This window comes from Castor canadensis, chromosome 5 (assembly GCF_047511655.1).
Source record: "Castor canadensis chromosome 5, mCasCan1.hap1v2, whole genome shotgun sequence".
NCBI classification, from domain to species: domain Eukaryota; kingdom Metazoa; phylum Chordata; class Mammalia; order Rodentia; family Castoridae; genus Castor; species Castor canadensis.
Window position 1 is genome coordinate 997,838 of NC_133390.1, and position 15,471 is coordinate 1,013,308.

General features: G+C 58.6%; 1 protein-coding gene across 4 annotated transcripts in view; it reads right to left on the reverse strand.

Moving 5' to 3' along the window:
- Positions 1-916: 916 nt before the first annotated feature.
- Positions 917-15,471, reverse strand: part of Col18a1 (collagen type XVIII alpha 1 chain) — a 56,735-nt gene continuing 42,180 nt past the window's right edge. For 2 of the 4 annotated variants that reach the window (XM_074072475.1, XM_074072473.1), the window contains exons 26-41: positions 14,951-14,977; positions 14,683-14,736; positions 14,224-14,298; positions 12,789-12,857; positions 12,266-12,308; positions 11,688-11,750; positions 8,243-8,286; positions 7,800-7,925; positions 7,174-7,318; positions 6,997-7,070; positions 6,493-6,621; positions 5,308-5,340; positions 4,270-4,518; positions 3,490-3,687; positions 2,812-2,927; positions 917-2,199 (exon numbers count right to left, since the gene is read on the reverse strand). In XM_074072475.1, the coding sequence (XP_073928576.1) occupies positions 1,986-2,199; positions 2,812-2,927; positions 3,490-3,687; positions 4,270-4,518; positions 5,308-5,340; positions 6,493-6,621; positions 6,997-7,070; positions 7,174-7,318; positions 7,800-7,925; positions 8,243-8,286; positions 11,688-11,750; positions 12,266-12,308; positions 12,789-12,857; positions 14,224-14,298; positions 14,683-14,736; positions 14,951-14,977 (1,659 nt within the window). In that variant the 3' untranslated portion in view covers positions 917-1,985. Of the gene's footprint in view, positions 2,200-2,811; positions 2,928-3,489; positions 3,688-4,269; positions 4,519-5,307; positions 5,341-6,492; positions 6,625-6,996; positions 7,071-7,173; positions 7,319-7,799; positions 7,926-8,242; positions 8,287-11,687; positions 11,751-12,265; positions 12,309-12,788; positions 12,858-14,223; positions 14,299-14,682; positions 14,737-14,950; positions 14,978-15,471 lie in introns of all 4 variants that reach the window. The other 2 variants (XM_074072474.1, XM_074072472.1) reach the window with 1 other exon arrangement.

Genomic DNA, 15,471 nt, shown 5'->3' on the forward strand with positions numbered 1-15,471 from the left:
TGCTTTCCTAGATAAACCACGAACCCCAGTGCACGAAGGCTACAGTTGGTCAAGCCAGGACAGGGGTCCCAGTTGAACCAACGGGCAAATCAGGGCCTAGGTCCTCAGTGTCCCCCCAGCTCATGACCCTCTTTCATTGGGCAGCTGAGCAGTATCTTCCTGGCTGGCTGAGGGAATAGTTGGTGTGCAGAGACAGCTCAGCACAGAGACCAGAACAGAATTTCTGGCCGGGCACTGAAGTAGGCTGTGCCTGGGGATCCCCAAGGCCCACTTGGGTGAATGAATGTCTTGGGGGACTCTGAGCTAAGGAGGCCGCATGTGGGAGCTGGCCTGAGTCCCAACTGGTGATGGTCAGACAGGGTAGTGGCCCGGTATGCATCCAGACAGGCCCCATCACAGCTGCCCTGTGACCCTGCTGACGTGGGAGCATGACATGGCGAGTGGAGGTGCTGTCTGGCTTGTGATGCAGGCCACGTGAGGGAATGGAGTATGGCCACCCCGTGACCCTGCACTAGTCCAGTGCACAGTTCTCCACCTCATGACCCTCGGCAGCAGGGTGGGGCCCAGTTAGTTGCCAGCCAGGACATGGCAGCTGGGTAGTGAACATAGGTGCTAAGAGGGCATACTGTGTCTTGAAGTCAGCCCTTGAGCACTGGGGAGCAGGGGAGAGCCGAGAGGAAAACTGGATGCACACTGTGGCGTCCGTGCAGCTGCGTACACTTGTGTATATCTGCACACCTCTGTATGCCCATGCACACCTGTGCACATACATACAGGTGTGTCCATCCATGCCTGTACACACCTGTGCTCCCTCGGCAGGACTGCCAGCTGGGACGTGCAGGGACAGAGGCTCCCAGTGACTCAGCTGGATGATTGTGCCCTTCTCATGGAGGGAAGGCTGTCTACAAACCAAGTGTCTGTGTAAAAGGTCATTTTTATTGGTTCCTGTTTGAAATGACTTCACATCACAGTTACAGAACTAGTCCCACTGGTTTCGTCCCAGTCCTGATAACAGAGCCCGAGGCAGGCAAGTGCTGGCACTGTGGCTGTGGTCAGCCCAGCGTGTCCCTCTTGGCACCCTGGAGATGCTGCCAAGGCTGGACTTCGAAGCAGAAAGGACTGGGTATGGGACTGGGGGCGGTGCTGCCACAGCACAAATCTTGTACCTTGCTTTGGACATGATCTCATGGGTCACCTGGGAGGCCAGTCTGAGAAAGGCCTGAAGATGGGCCCCACATATCATCAGGGCTGGCTCCAGGGAAAAGCAGCAGTCATGCTCCTACTTCCTGTGCACAGCATTGGGGGACAGGGTCAGGCATGAGGTTGGCAGTGGGTGCTGACTTGGAAAGCTCTAGCCAGAGGTGCTGTGGTTGCCGTAGGGTGGCAGGACACTGGGAGAGGTGGCCCCCATTGCCCAGTGGGCCCTCACTGTTTTGGTGACCTCCTGGTAAGCACATGCCTGTGCTGTTAGCACGGCTTTTGGGTGGGGAGAGGAGGGTGGCCCAGTTGCCCTGCCCCCAGCACTTCCCTGTCTGTGGCTGGTCTGCAAGTGGTCTGGGGTTTGTGCACAGAAAGGCACCAGGCAGAACAGTTTGTGCCTGCCAGGGTGAGCGGTCCTTCCCAGCCCCAGGGGTCCTGAGAAACCTGCAGGCCATGGCAAGTGCTGGTCTCAGGCAGTGAGCCCTGAACTGGCCTCTTGCTGAAATCCAGCTGGGGTCCGAGTCAGGCATGAAGGAAGTGCCTGTGACACAGGCTGGCCAGGGTAGGCAGGAGGGGAGGACAGGAAGTCTTGGCATCAGGCTTTTCTGCTTTAAACTTTTTAAAAAATATACTCTTTGGCTTCCTTTTATTTCTTGAGGGTTACATGAAATGTGAACTATACAGGAAAGGATCCCAGCCAGGTCCCAGAGGCTGGTCAGACACTCCCTGCCCTGTGCCCATCCTCTCGGCCACCTCTCCGTGCACCGTCTCAGCCGGTAGAGGCCCTACTTGGAGGAGGAGGTCATGAAGCTGTTCTCAATACAGAGGACGATGTAGGAGTTGTGGCAGCTTGCGGCTTTCTGCTCCAGCAGCCTGCCTGTCAGCAATGAGGAGGCCTGGCCTGTGGCTGAGGCAGCCTCCGTCCGCCATGTCTCACAGTAGCTCTCGGTCAGCCTGCGTCCACTGGGGTCTGAGCCATGCCACACACTCTTCTGGGGCCTGCAACACACGTGGGCTGTTAGCCACCTCCAGGCCTGCCCCTCTTGGGGTGGAAGTCAGTAGCTGGCCTTAGGGGGCAGTGGGAGGGTACAGAGGTCCTCCTGTGATTTGTAGAACACAGCTCCATGTCTGGGACTTGTCCTACTGCAGGGCTGGCCCTTCCCAGCTGGACAGACCTAACTCTTGGCACCCTTGCTTGATAAAGGTGGCCAGGTGTCATGGCTAGGAACAAATTCCATCTTCCAGAGCCCCAGCAGCTCAGTTCTTGCCAGAAGCTCACACCAGGGCCAGGAGGGTCCTGCGCCAGGATCTCCACACCACCTGAAGGTGCACTCATCCGAGTCACCCGGAGCGAGAGCGGGAGTGTTGGGGCAGCAGGCACCGCCCCAGCCAGTAGGTGGAGGGACATTGGGTGTGAAGCCACTCTGAGGACAGTGTGGCCATTTGTCAGCATTTCAAGCTGGAAATGCTGACGGTACTTTACGTGCAGGCGAATGTGGACAACATCCACTGTGGGTGAAAGGAGGCTTGGTGCCGAGAACGAGAAGTACATCATTCTTAAAAATGCCATAACCATTAGTTCTAAGTGCTCTGCCCTTCCCGGGGACCTACCAGGTGGGGTGCCTCAAGACGTCCTTGCCATCGAAAGAGAAGATGCGGGAACCGGGCTGCAGCTGGCCCTGGGAGCCTGAGAACAGGGCCTCCCAGCTCGGAAACAGCACCTCGTCCTGTGAGGGGAGATGGGGCTTCGTCAGTCTCTGGTCGTGTCTGGACAAAGGCACGAGTGCCAGGGAGGACCGAAATGAGCCACGCATTGGGCTGTTGTGTTGAGGCAGAGGGACCCTGGCCCAAAGGCTGGCTGGTCAGGGTAGGTGGGGCCTACAAGCCTCCTGCTCCCCTGTGTCCTCCCCCACGGGGACCCTAAGGTCTGCGAGTCATGGCCCTTGGTCCTGGGAAATGCTGGATTCCCAGCCCAAGCCAGGAGGAGGCACCATGCAGAGAGGTGGCAGCAGAGGGACCGACGGTGTTTCCCAATTCCAGCCCCTGTGAGGGCCTGCACTTGTGTGGATGCTCCTGTGGCCTCCTGGCCCTGCTTCACACGGTCAGCAGTGTAGGAGCCGCTGGAAACACGGGATGGACACCAGGACCCTGGGAGGTGGAAGGTGCAGGGACCGGGGGCTGTGTGGGAGACTTCGGGGTGTCCTGAGCCCTGCTGTGAACTCACACTGAGACACAGGCACATCTGAGGGCGCCTGTGGCCACTGTGCTCCACAGGTCAGGGCCACACACCTTGAGATTGACGATGGGCACAGCCCCGCGGTCAGCGCGGCGCACGATACTGTAGAGGTCCTGCAGCCGTGAGGACAGGAAGGCGCGGAAGGTGCCGGCCAGCCCCACGGCCCGCGCCTGCTGGAAGCACTGGAGGTCAGCTCCTCGGATACCACGCATGCCGCCCGGCAACGGGCTGTTGAGTGCGACTAGGTGGAGCTGCAGGAGAGGCCCTGCCATGTTACAAGCTGTGCCACATGGGACCCTCCAGCCCTGGGCACACTGCATGAACCCTGTACCCCTCAGCACCGTGCGGACAGGCCTGAGTGTGTGGGTCACCATGTGACAGGCATTGGGGACCTCAGTGGCAGCTTGCAGCAGCCCTCCTCGGGCCTCTGGCCTAGCCCAACCCCCAGCCAGGGCAGCAGAGGCAGTCTTGGGCACTGTGGACCCAGGAAGCAGCCTTCATTGGCTTCCAAAGCCCTGTCCTGTGAGCATAGGTGGGATCGGCTTGGCCTGGTGGGTCCAGAGCAGTGGGCTGTCCCCAGCCTTCTCTGTAGGGCAGGGGTGCACAGGCTCTTGGCCCAGTGTTGTTCCCTCTGCTGTCTCAGGACTGCAAGACCGGGCAGGGACTGGCCCTGAGGTACTGACTTTGAGGATGGCCACTATGGATGACCCTGGCCAGTCAGAAGCCGACCCTCAGTCTTCTACAAAGGGATCCCTGCCTGTGAACTCTGGATTTCCCACCATCCCAAGAACTAGGGGCCAGGGGGACACATGTCTCCCATGGAGGGCACTCACCACTGGCTGGAAGTCCTGGTGGGTGTGGGCAGGAGAGCCCGTGGGGTGGGCCGGCCGGAGATGCACATAGGAACCATGGTGGTGTGGAGCCCCGGGGTAGGGCTGGGGGTTTGGCAGGCGTGGAGGGCCAGCCAGGATGTCGTCTGCCCTCCAGGGCCGCTCTGTGGAGTGGTAGTGTCCCCGCCGGGTGTAAGGGCTGCTCTCGTGCAGCTGCACCACTGGGGGCTGCAGGACGGTCACTTCATTGTCCTGCGAGAAGGGACGCATGCTTGTGGACAGGGCTCTGGCCCCGGATCCAGCGCCACGTGGGGCACCTCCTTCCTCTGCTCCCCTTCCTGCTCTTGGGCTTCAGGGAGGTCAGCAGGGGGCTGCACCCAGGCCCTGGGGGCACGCCAAGGGGTACAGGCAGGAATAGGGTGGGGGACCCTGACAGACCATGATGCCCGAATTGGTGGGACTGCCCTCTCTTCAGGCACCCATGCTCAGAAGCCACGGTCCTCGCTGACATGTCCTCCCCACTCGTGGCTCCTTGCCACTGCTTTTAGACCAAGGCGCCAGGCATCAGCACGTCTCAGCTCCAAAGTCTTTGCTCTGCTATTCCTCAGGGAGGTCACCCTCACGCTGAATTCCGCCCCGTGCTGCCCCTCACCCCCAGCTCTTGCCTTTCCCTACAGATTTATTCACACGTCGCCCCCACACAGTGGCACTCATCTACCTGTGTACCCACCCATCCACCTGTCCATCCACCCATTTACCTGTCCACCAGTCCACTCGCCCACTTGTTCATTCATCCACCCCCTACCTATCCATGCACCCATCCACTCACCTGTCTGTCTCGCCATCTACCTGTCTTCTCACCCAGTCTGTCGTCCATCAGTCCGCTCACTCCTCCTGCACACCCCCTTCCTCCAGCAGGGACCATCTCAAGTCACACACACTCAGGTCCAAATGTTCATCCAGAAACATGCAGTGCCAGTCCTCCTGCATCCCCCGTCCCTCCAAGCCTCTAACAGTTGTGCAAAGGGAAACGCTCCTTACCGTTCCACGTGGGAGCGGTGTCCGGGCCTCCAGCTGGAAGGCAAGGTAGGGATTACTCCAGCCCCATTGGCCAGGGTGCCCCACCACCTGTCACCCTTCCTCACACAGCCCTTCCCTCGGAATAGAGGGCCTGGAAGGCAGGACCAGGCTGCACCCCAGTGCCTCTGCAAGGTGCACTGTGGTAACAGGTCAGGTCTGCTGCCAACACTGTCGCCTCTCCCTAGCTGGATGGAGGGGATGACCATAAAAGCAGGGAGGGAGCAGAAGTTCAGCTCAGCTGTAGCTCCTCCGAGTGGCACAAGCTCTCAAGGAAGCAGTGCGCTGCTTTAGGGCAGGTGCTGGCCTTTGGTGTCCTCAGATTTGCCACACACAGCGGTGCTCTCCCCAGGGGCCCAGAGGTCTTGGCTGGATCCTAGTCTGGATCTGAACAAGGCTGCCAGTGCCAGGGGAGGAGAGATGGCTGGCCTCATCTTCTTGGCCAAGGTTTTATGGTTGATGCAGGAGCCAGACCCAGGGGTCCAGGACCTGAGTCCCGGTGCCTGGCAGCCTCGAGGCGTCCAGAGGTTGCTCAATTCGTAGGTCTTTATAACACACCCAGCCCAGACCATGCTGTGGCTCCATGATGACATCGAGGTGAGCCCCGAGGCGTCATGCCATTGGGAGCCCTGTCCTCGTAAATGACCACGAGCTGCCTGGGGGCCCAGCACAGGGACCTGGAGCTGTGTGACACATTCGTTTACTGCCACACTAAAACTTCTAAAAAAGTGCTAATTTTTCAAAGAAGTTTAAAAACAAAAATATGCAGCTGTGCATGGTGGCTCTCTCACGCTACTTGAGAGGAGATCTGAAGGGTCCCGGTTCCTGGCCAGCCTTGGCAAAAAAGTTCTCAAGACCTCATCTCAACCAATAAAAAAGCTGGGTGCAGTGGTGTGCACCTGTTATCCCAGCTATGCCAGCCCACGCAGAAAGTGAGACCCTATCTCAAAAATAACCAATGCAAAAAAAAAAAAAGGGCTGGCAGAGTGGCTCAAGTAGTAAAACGCCTGCCTAGCAAGTGCAAGGTCCTGAGTTCAAACCCAGTACCGAGGGCTGGTCCTGGCCAGGGTGGGTGTGGGGCTTTTCACCTCCTCCAAAGCTCTGTGCCTTGTATCTCCCATGCCCCCCAAAGGTCACTCGAGAACTCACCAGGACCTTCCGGAACCCATTTCGGACTCGGACGTAGAGCTCTTCTCTCTCCACCACAAAGGTGAGCCAGCCCTCGGGCACCTCACGCACCTTGTCCAGCATGGTCTGATATGTGGCCCAGATCCTCACCTGCTGGAGTCCCAAGCCCAGCATGGGTCCTGCTGCCCCCAGATGAGTATCCAGGGCTCCCAGTGGACGGCAGGTGGGAGGGGCAGCAGAACCCTAGGTCCTGATCTGGATGTGGCCCTGGGGCTCTGGTTTGGACATTCTGAGGTGCTAGGCGGGGAGAGTGGACTAGGGAGAGGCATGGACTTAGGTGGGCCCTCTGCCTTGTCTGGCTGCCCCCAGGACCGGGTAGAGGAGGCCACAGGTGACGTGAGTACCATAGGGACCTCCAGTCTCTTGGCCACCAGCTTCTGTACCCAGTGCACAGCTGTGAGGAGCTTCCTAAGAGGGCAGCTGCCTCCTTGGATCCATCCCAGAGTCGCTCAACTGGATGCTTACCCCTGAGGAGGTGCCCATGGCTCCAGGGGGTCCTGGGGGTCCAGGCGGGCCTGGGGGGCCAGGAATGCTGACAGCTGCAAGACAGAAACCAAAGTAGGAGCCCCTGGTCACACAGGCAGCCCACAGGGCAGAACTGGACATAGCTCTGCCCAGGACCCCCCCTTCCTGCAGGCTCACTCTGCCTGTGAGGTCCGGGGAACGAGGGGGGCCCTGGTGGGCCTGGAGGCCCAGGGGGGCCCTGGCGCCCCTCATAGCCAATGCCAGGAGGTCCTTGAGGTCCAGGAGGTCCAGGCTGGCCTCGGATGCTCTCTCCCTTTGGACCCTAGGGACAAGAAGAAATGGCTCATTGTACCTGGTGCACCTCAAGCTGGGCACATCTGCCCAGAGCTCCTGAGGTGGGAGTGGCTTCTGAGCCACTGGTCACACCTTGCCACCCTTTGCCAGTGCTGTGGTCAGAGGACATAGAAGAGCAGCCCCCAACACGGGGAAGTGGCCCCAGGACTCCCCAGTGCCCAAGGCGGAGCTGAGAGGCCTCCGTTCATACGTGGGCTGACAGCTCGGGGGTGGGTCAGTCCTGATCAGAGTGGGGGTCAGTGGCCTGGCAGTCACAAGAGGGCAGCCACGAGATATGAGTGAGGGTCCCTGGGTCCATGTGCCTCACAGATTGGGGCAAATAAAAGTGGAGGCCCAGGCCACTGAGCTCACAGGGTACAGCCTGAGCCCTGGTGGGTTTCCCTGGCCCTGGACTCTGCATCAGCCTGGACTGTGTGGACACCTGCAGCTGTCCCAGGGCCCAGGCTTACCGGAATCCCAGGGTATCCTGGTGGGCCAGGGGGCCCAGGCACGCTTGAACCGAAGAAGCCAGTGCTGGGTCCGGGCTCACCCCTGTCGCCTTTCTGTCCGGTGTTCCCTCGGTCTCCCTTCTCTCCCTGTGGGTGGGAATGCTTGTCTTAGAAAGCTCTGTGCGCGCTGCCTGATTGGGGTTGGAGGGCAGCGGGCACTGACCCCACAAGCCACAGAGGCCTGCACACCCTGAGTGTTCACCCTGCGGGACCTGGCTCTGCTGCCTTGGCCCAGTCCCTAAAACACTGGCCAGGAACTGTGCGTGTCCCCAGGACGCCCCTCTGGGGCCAACGACCCTCATGGGGATGAGCAGAGAAAAGGCGGCTCTGCCCAGCAGCGTCCTCTGGACTCAGCGGTTCCTGGGGGACCTCCACCCCCCAACCCGACCAGTCACCTTGCTCACCTTCATTTCAGCTCCCAAGTGAAGGAGGTCAAAGGGAAACTGCCCTGCGGGAGATTGAGGATGGAAACTGGAAACGCATTGAAACAATGGGATAATACCAAATTTACAGCCTGTTCCAGGCAGGCCTCCTGCATTTCGCCCAGAACTTTTTGTATTTCTCTGTGTAAAGACTGCACACTTCATTAAATTTACTCCTAGTTCATTGATAATTTTTGGTGTTTCTCTTAATGGTGTCTTTTCAATATTCAGTTTTGGTTATGATGTCATTGACTTTTTCTTTTCTTTTTGACTGTACTGGGGTTTGAACTCAGGGCCTCATGCTTGCTAGGCAGGCACTCGACCACTTGAGTCACACCTCCAGGTAGTTTTTGCCCAGGGGCTGATCTCAGACTTTGATACTCCTATGCCTCCCACCTAGCTGGGATTAAAGCATGCACCACTGCGCCTGGCTTGTTTGCTGAGAGAGGATCCTACTAACTCTTTACTTGGGCTGGCCTGGAACTGCCATCTTGAATAGCTGGATTATTACAGACGTGAAGCACTGCACCCAGCCCACATTTTTCTAAACTGGTCTTTTTGTCCTGTGACTTGGGCAGAGCACTTTACTAATTTTGACCGTTGACCTGCGGGTCCCTTTAGGCAGGTGTTCTGCAGAGCAGCCTCACCCGCCTTGCTCTGTCCCCAAGGCCCTCTGCACCCAGCTGAGGACAGGTGCGCATGGAGGGTCCACACAGCCACGGCACAGAGCAGCCCTTCTTGAAGCCACCCTTGCCGCTTCTCTGTTGGTCACTCGGCAGAGGCGTCTGGTGTTGCTCTTCTCTTCAAGGAGCTCACTTTGAACTTGGGTCCTTCCTAGTTCATATGTAAAATAGAATTTTTCTTCATTGCTTTCTGATCTCTTGGGTTCTCATCTAACTTCAAGAGAAACTTTGTTTTCTTCTAACACTGAGCTGAAGGCTTAAGGCTTAGACACACTGTTTAGACTTAGGCTGTAGTTTTGTGATCAAAGGTTTACCGAAGTGTGCCCTGGGGTCACTTCTCCCTTACTGTTCCCTGGGAGGCCACCTGCCTGGCTGTTACCTAAGAAGGTCCTAAGCAGGTGACTCCTTGCTCCAGAGGCCAGCCACCTCCCAGCTGTCACTTAGGGCTAGATTGCCAGTGTGAGCTAGAGGACCCGAGCTCTGGGCTCTGTTGGGCCATCACCAGTGACCTCAGGGGTGAGTGAGAGCTCAGAGCACCCGGTGAGCCAGGCTCCCGCGAGGCACCTGCTGCACACTCACTGCTTGTGCCAGGCTGTGTCGTCCTATCTGCTTCCCCGTGTCCATTGTTTCTCCTTTGACACACAAGTCACCTGTGGACAGTCCTGGCACACTGGAGCTGGCTGACCGCCTGCTTCTGCTGTACCTCAGAACCACAATTCCTGAAGTGCCAGGCCCGTGGGCACAGGACTGATCCCTGGTGCCGGGCTTGTGGTGCAGGACATCCTGGTCACAAACTGTTGCTCTGCTGCTCTGCGTGCACTGCTGTCTCCTGGGATGAAATTCCCATTGTGTTTTTCTGTCCAGTTTCTTGTCTCCCGAGGCCATGTGCACCGGAATGCAGAATTACTGGCTTGTCCTGGCGGACAGGCTTTCATCACCACCAGTGCCTCTTCTCCATTGCCTTAAGACACACTTGGTCTAAACACGGGCATGGCACTCACGTGCACACATGCACTCACACCATCTGGGCCTCTCCATCTGCTCCCTCTGGCCTGTCCTCATCCTCAGGGAAGGGTCTCCCTGGGCAGTGCAATTGCTCTGATCCCACCGACAGTGTCCGTCTGCCGACAGAAGCATCTGCTCATACCTGACCCACCGCTGACAGATGAGGGCTTTCATTCGTCATGCTCCTACTTGTGCATATTCTACCCAGCTTCTTCCTTTCTCTCTCCCTGCTTGCCTTCTTTTGGGAGGAGTTTTATTCTTTGTTTTCTGTGTGCCATTCTCCTTTCCATCAGATTTCCAGCTACACATTCTTCTGTTTTTGGCTTTCTCTTGAGGCTGTGATCTGTGCCTCTCACGTCAGAGCTGAGTATCAGCCAGGACTGTGCTCCCCGAGAGCTTCGGATGTGGGGGTCCCTGACTTCACTGTCCAGTGCAGCTGGGCCCTTCCCCTTCCTGCGGCATTGACCATTCTCCTGGCCCCCTTCCTGGGCACCACTCCCTTCTCCCCCGACAGTCCCGCCTGGCCTGTTAGGTCAGGGGCTGGGTGCAGCCAATGTCGCCATCGTTGTGAAGGGTGTTTTCACTGACTGGAGCTGCTAGCACGAGCCTCCCTCTGATTTTTTGAAACCTGGTGTTGCCTCCTGGCCTCGCTGTTTTTTGCCAGTTTTCTTGTTGATCTTTGAATGTGGGGAGCTCTCAGAACCTTTCCAGGGGTTTGGAAAACTCTAGGCCTTCTGTCTTCAAACCATGCTTCTTTGTTTCCCCAGTGACAGTCACGCTGGGCCGTCACTGTGTCTTCTTGTCTTCCTCCCGTTCACTCGCTCGCTCCTGTCTTCAGTGGTTCTCGTCGGCCTCTGTGCACACAGCTCTCAGTTCTGCCTGCTGTTTTCAGTCCCACAATTAACTCCACTCTGCTCTCTGCTGAGCCTCCATCTTTTCTTTAGGTCTTGGATGTGGTGCTCAGAGTTGGGGCCCAGGTCTGGTGAGTAACCCCCAGGGGTCTGTGCTGTCTGGCCTTCCCTCCCAACCTTGGCTCAGTTCTGGATGATTTGGCCTTCTTCCGCCCTCCAGTCCCAGGCTCTGTGTGCAGATGGTGGCGAGAACGGAGGCTCCACCGTCCTGTCAGCTCCTCAGCTAGAATGCAGCAATGCCTGGGTGACACTTTTGGTGCTGTCCTGGTCTTCCTGTCTTCCATCTCCTACCACTTTCCTAGCTGGGGTTGGTGGGCATTGGTTAGACCCCAGCCAGGGGTCTCACTTCCGCTGGGAAGTATAGACAGGCTGGGACTCACCCCAGGATGACCTTGTCCATGGCTGGCCCTGGTGAGGCCTCCACACAGACGAACCTCTGTGCTGATCCTGGGCCTCCAGGGACCAACTGTGGGAGGGGAGGACAGCTGAGGACATCAATGTGCTGTGTCTGGGAGGTGTCCACTGGGATTAAGCCTTGGGCCATGGAGGAACAGCTGCCTTAGCAGGTAGGTGACGGGGACATAGCTTGGGCTACCTGTCCCTGCAATCCTAGGCCCTGCCTGGCCCTGAGGCTCAGGTGACTTTGTGTCCCCAGATCTAGCTCCTGTCTGGACTGCATGAGCTGGAGAGGATTCCTCCCTCCAGAGGAGGTCAAGGCCAGATCCAGCATGCAGCTAGGTCCAGCATCTGCCCAAGAGCTCTGGGTGTCCAGTCTGTCAGGGCTGCATTCCACGGCCCCTCAGCCTGGGACACGCAGGGTGCACTCACCTGGTGGTCCTGGTGGGCCCACTTCTCCTTTATCGCCCTTTGGTCCAGATGGCCCCTGCACCCCTGGAGGGAGAGAGATCTGGTTCCATCAGGGAAACCCAGGAAGGGCCCCTCCCACCCAAGCATGCTTCTGACCTCAGGCACGTGTGCATAGGGTGGGCCTGGACCGGGAGAGACACCGATGGACCAGAGAGGCATTCAGAGCCAGAGCTCCTAAGGGGCAAGGTGTACAGCACCCCTGGCAGGCTGTGTGGGGGAGGGGGCCCCACCACCTCTATGGCTGTGATAGCAAACAAGGGCAGGGAGGGCCCTTTCTGTCCCTACTCTGGGTGGGACGTGAAACCTACTTTGAGGACAGCACATGGTGGCCATCAGCTCTACCCGTGGCTAGGCCCTGGGAGGCTGTGTTTGGAGCGGCCATGACATCAGGACTGGGGTGGGGGCTGAGAGGGTGGCACAGCCACGTGGCTCAGGAGTGAGCTTCTGGAGCCAGCATAGCACATACCGTCCTGGAGCTCAATTTTCTACACATTGTGTACAAGGCCCCTGCCCACTGCCGTGAGCCCTGCAGCCCTCACCTTGCAATCCTTGAGGCCCTGGGCGGCCAGACTCCACAAATGCCTACAAAGAATAGGCCAGGACACTACTGAGGGACAGTGCTCTGGAAACCGAGGCACCACCACCCTCCCAGGTCCCAAGCACAGAAGCCCCAGCAACTTCAAAGGACACACAGGCACCCCTCCCCCACAGAGGCTCAAGGAGGGAAGGAGGGTACAGGGATTTGGAATCAGGAGCCCTGGTCATGATGCACCTGTCCCTTGTGGTTACTCACCTTACCGAGCCTGGTGAAATGGGGCCTCCCACCTCAGCACCGAGGGTCAGGCCTTGGGTCAGTCCAGCCTGAGGCCAGACCAGGCCCACACTGCCCCCTCCCCAGAGTTCCCCTTCTCATTGCACCCAGGTGTGACCCACTAGACAGGCCCACCCTAGAGGCACCCTGGGATGGACATGAAAGCAAATGATGGGGAGGGTCATAGCTTCTCCGTGTGGGGAGCACGAGGAGGTGGACAGCAAGTGTAGAGCAGTGCACAGGTGACTTACGTTGTTGTCAAAGACGGGTGTCCCAGGAGGGCCTGGGGGCCCTGGAGGCCCTGGAGGGCCGGGCATGCCCTGTGGGATGGCAGACAGCTCTGGTCAGTCAGGACATTGGCCCAGGCCAGGATGGCAGATATGGGCAGAAACAGTTTTGCAAATCAGTAAAAGCAGGGAGCTGGATGCACTTGATGACGTAAACCAGTAATGCATTGCTGACTCTGGTCTGGGTTCCTGAGCATGGGGACTGGCTGCCCACTTACTGACCTCCGGAGGAAATATGGCCGCTGGACTGTGATTAACTGGGGTGCACATGGACGCACCCCTCCTGCCATCACTAATGGCAAACCTGGGGTGAGGAAGCGCAAACAGGTTTTGACTTGGGTGTGTACGAGTGAAGCTGGATTTTTGGTTCACTTTCTTATTTGAGGACAGAGCACAGGCAAATCCAGCAATACTGGAGGAGCATGCACTGAAGACCACACACTTCCTCCAGGAAGGGCCACCCATGCTGGCCACAAGGAGCCAGGAAAGCAGGCATGACCGGGGGCCTCTCTCCCTCACGAGCACCTCACAGCCCACCTGCCCTGGGACAGTTCCCCTGCAGCTCTGTGACCATGGCCAGGGACAGAGAAAGCAGGACCCCAGACCTGGACACACGGACTGCCCTAGGTCCCAGGGGCTGTGAGCATCTGCACACAATTTCTGCTGCCCCGGGGGAAGGGGCTCAATCCTTACAAGGAAAACCGCCATTTAATCTGATCTTGAAAATCAAAACCAAGAACAAAAGTGAAGACCTGATCTTCTCCTTTTTGATAAATGCGTTCTGCCACTGTATCAATCCTTCAGAGCGCTGCCAAGTTTTGGCCACAAGAAGGAACGAAGCCCCATGAAAAACTGATGGCCTCAGAAGTGCGAGTTCCCTGAAACACTGTTCACATCAAGGAATCGGCCTGCAGGAGGCTGACCGCGTGGCCAGGAAGGAGCTCGGCTGGCACAGCCGTCCGGGGGAGTCCCTGAGTCTGGGGGCAGCTGCCGTGAGTGGAAAGGGGGGAGAGATGGCAGCAGCTCTAGGGAGAGTGGGGAATGAAAGCTACAATGTGGTGCTGGGAAGGAAGAGGCAGGGCGGCCCAGGACCCCCAGCACGTGCCCTGCTGAGGAAACCACAGGCTTCTCTGTTCCGGGTGGGTTTGGGTTATGTGTGCATGTGTGTGTACAAGTGCTGTGCTGTGTGCGTGCACTTGTGTAGGAGCACAAGACACCGTGTGGGTGTGAGGGTGTGCAAGCATGCCATGCACGTGTGCACGAGTATGAGCGTTTGCACGTGTGTTGTGCCCATGTAGGAGTGTATGTGTCAGCTTCTGCATGCCGTGGTCACACTGGCCACCCCAGAGCAGCCTCTGACAGATGAGCCAGGGCTCCCAGCCACCCTCGGAACACTCACCCTCATGCCGAAACTGAGGCTGGCATCTCCTGGTTCTCCCTTCTCTCCCTTCAATCCGTTCATCCCGGGGCGACCCTGGGGCACAGCATGGTGCTGGGCATTAGCAAACCTGTGTCCCCACACCCCAGCCCTCAGTGGCTCCTGATCAGCCCACCTGAGCCCCTCTCCTGCTCACGGACCCCTCTGGGCAAGGGGCAAGGGACCAGGCAGAACCCAGGCCCAGGCGCCTCTCCCTGCCCCAGGGCCTCTCGTGGGACCTCGGCTCCTCTTAGCCTCAGTGCCCCAGACGTGGTCCAGGACTCTCTCTGGCCAGGGGGATGAGAGCTGTGCTCAGGCGAAGGATGGTAGAATTGTGGCTATCCACTCCTTCAGGGCCTGTCCCCAGAGCCCTGTCCCCCTGCCAGGCTCAACCTGCTGCCCACAGGGCACAAAGCCTGACCAGATGTCCCAAGTCCTCACCGGCCGTCCAGGAAAGCCAATCTCTCCCTTGTGCCCAGGCCGTCCATACGGACCCTGCAGAGAGAAAGGGTGGGTTGAGGCTCCAGTGTGGGGACCAAGGCTGAGAGGGGTCACACAGGGCCAGGCCCACCCACCCACTGCAGCCTCTCCCAACCTTCCACACAGGTTTAAGGCTATAGTTGAGGTAAACACTGGGGCACGTGAGGTGACGAGGTGCTGTCAGACCATGGAACCCATGTGCTCGTGCAAAGGAAGGGGTCCTACTCACCGGGGGTCCTCGGAAACCTGGCTCTCCCTGAACAGAAAACGAGAGACACGGTCAGGTGGCTGAGGACCACCACCACCTCCCATGTGGACGCAGCGGGGTAGCACCACAGGCCACTGACCATGCCGGGGGAATGGGGCATCTGGATGGGGGTCTGTGTCTGGCCTGGGGCACAGATGGGGTGTGTCCTGGGCCCCGTGCACAAGGTGCCCTGGGTGGGTCACCAGGCCCTACTCACATAAACCTGCTAGGACACAGTTCTCAGCCCACGCCCAATGGTGCAGCTCTGGCTGCAGGCCTGAGACCTCATCCCCTGCAGCCTGACCAAACCCAGCTCTTTCTGGGCCCCTCCCCAGGGCCTGCTAGGGGGCATCTGCTGGGGTGGGGACCAGGACCCAGGCCTCTAAGCGACACCCCCCACCAGTTGTGCTTGGGCTCCTGCAGGGGCTGGCCACAGGAGGTATGCCAGGGTATGCTGCCCTTCTGTGCCAGCACTCCCAAAAGGGGCAGGCAGCCAGAAACCC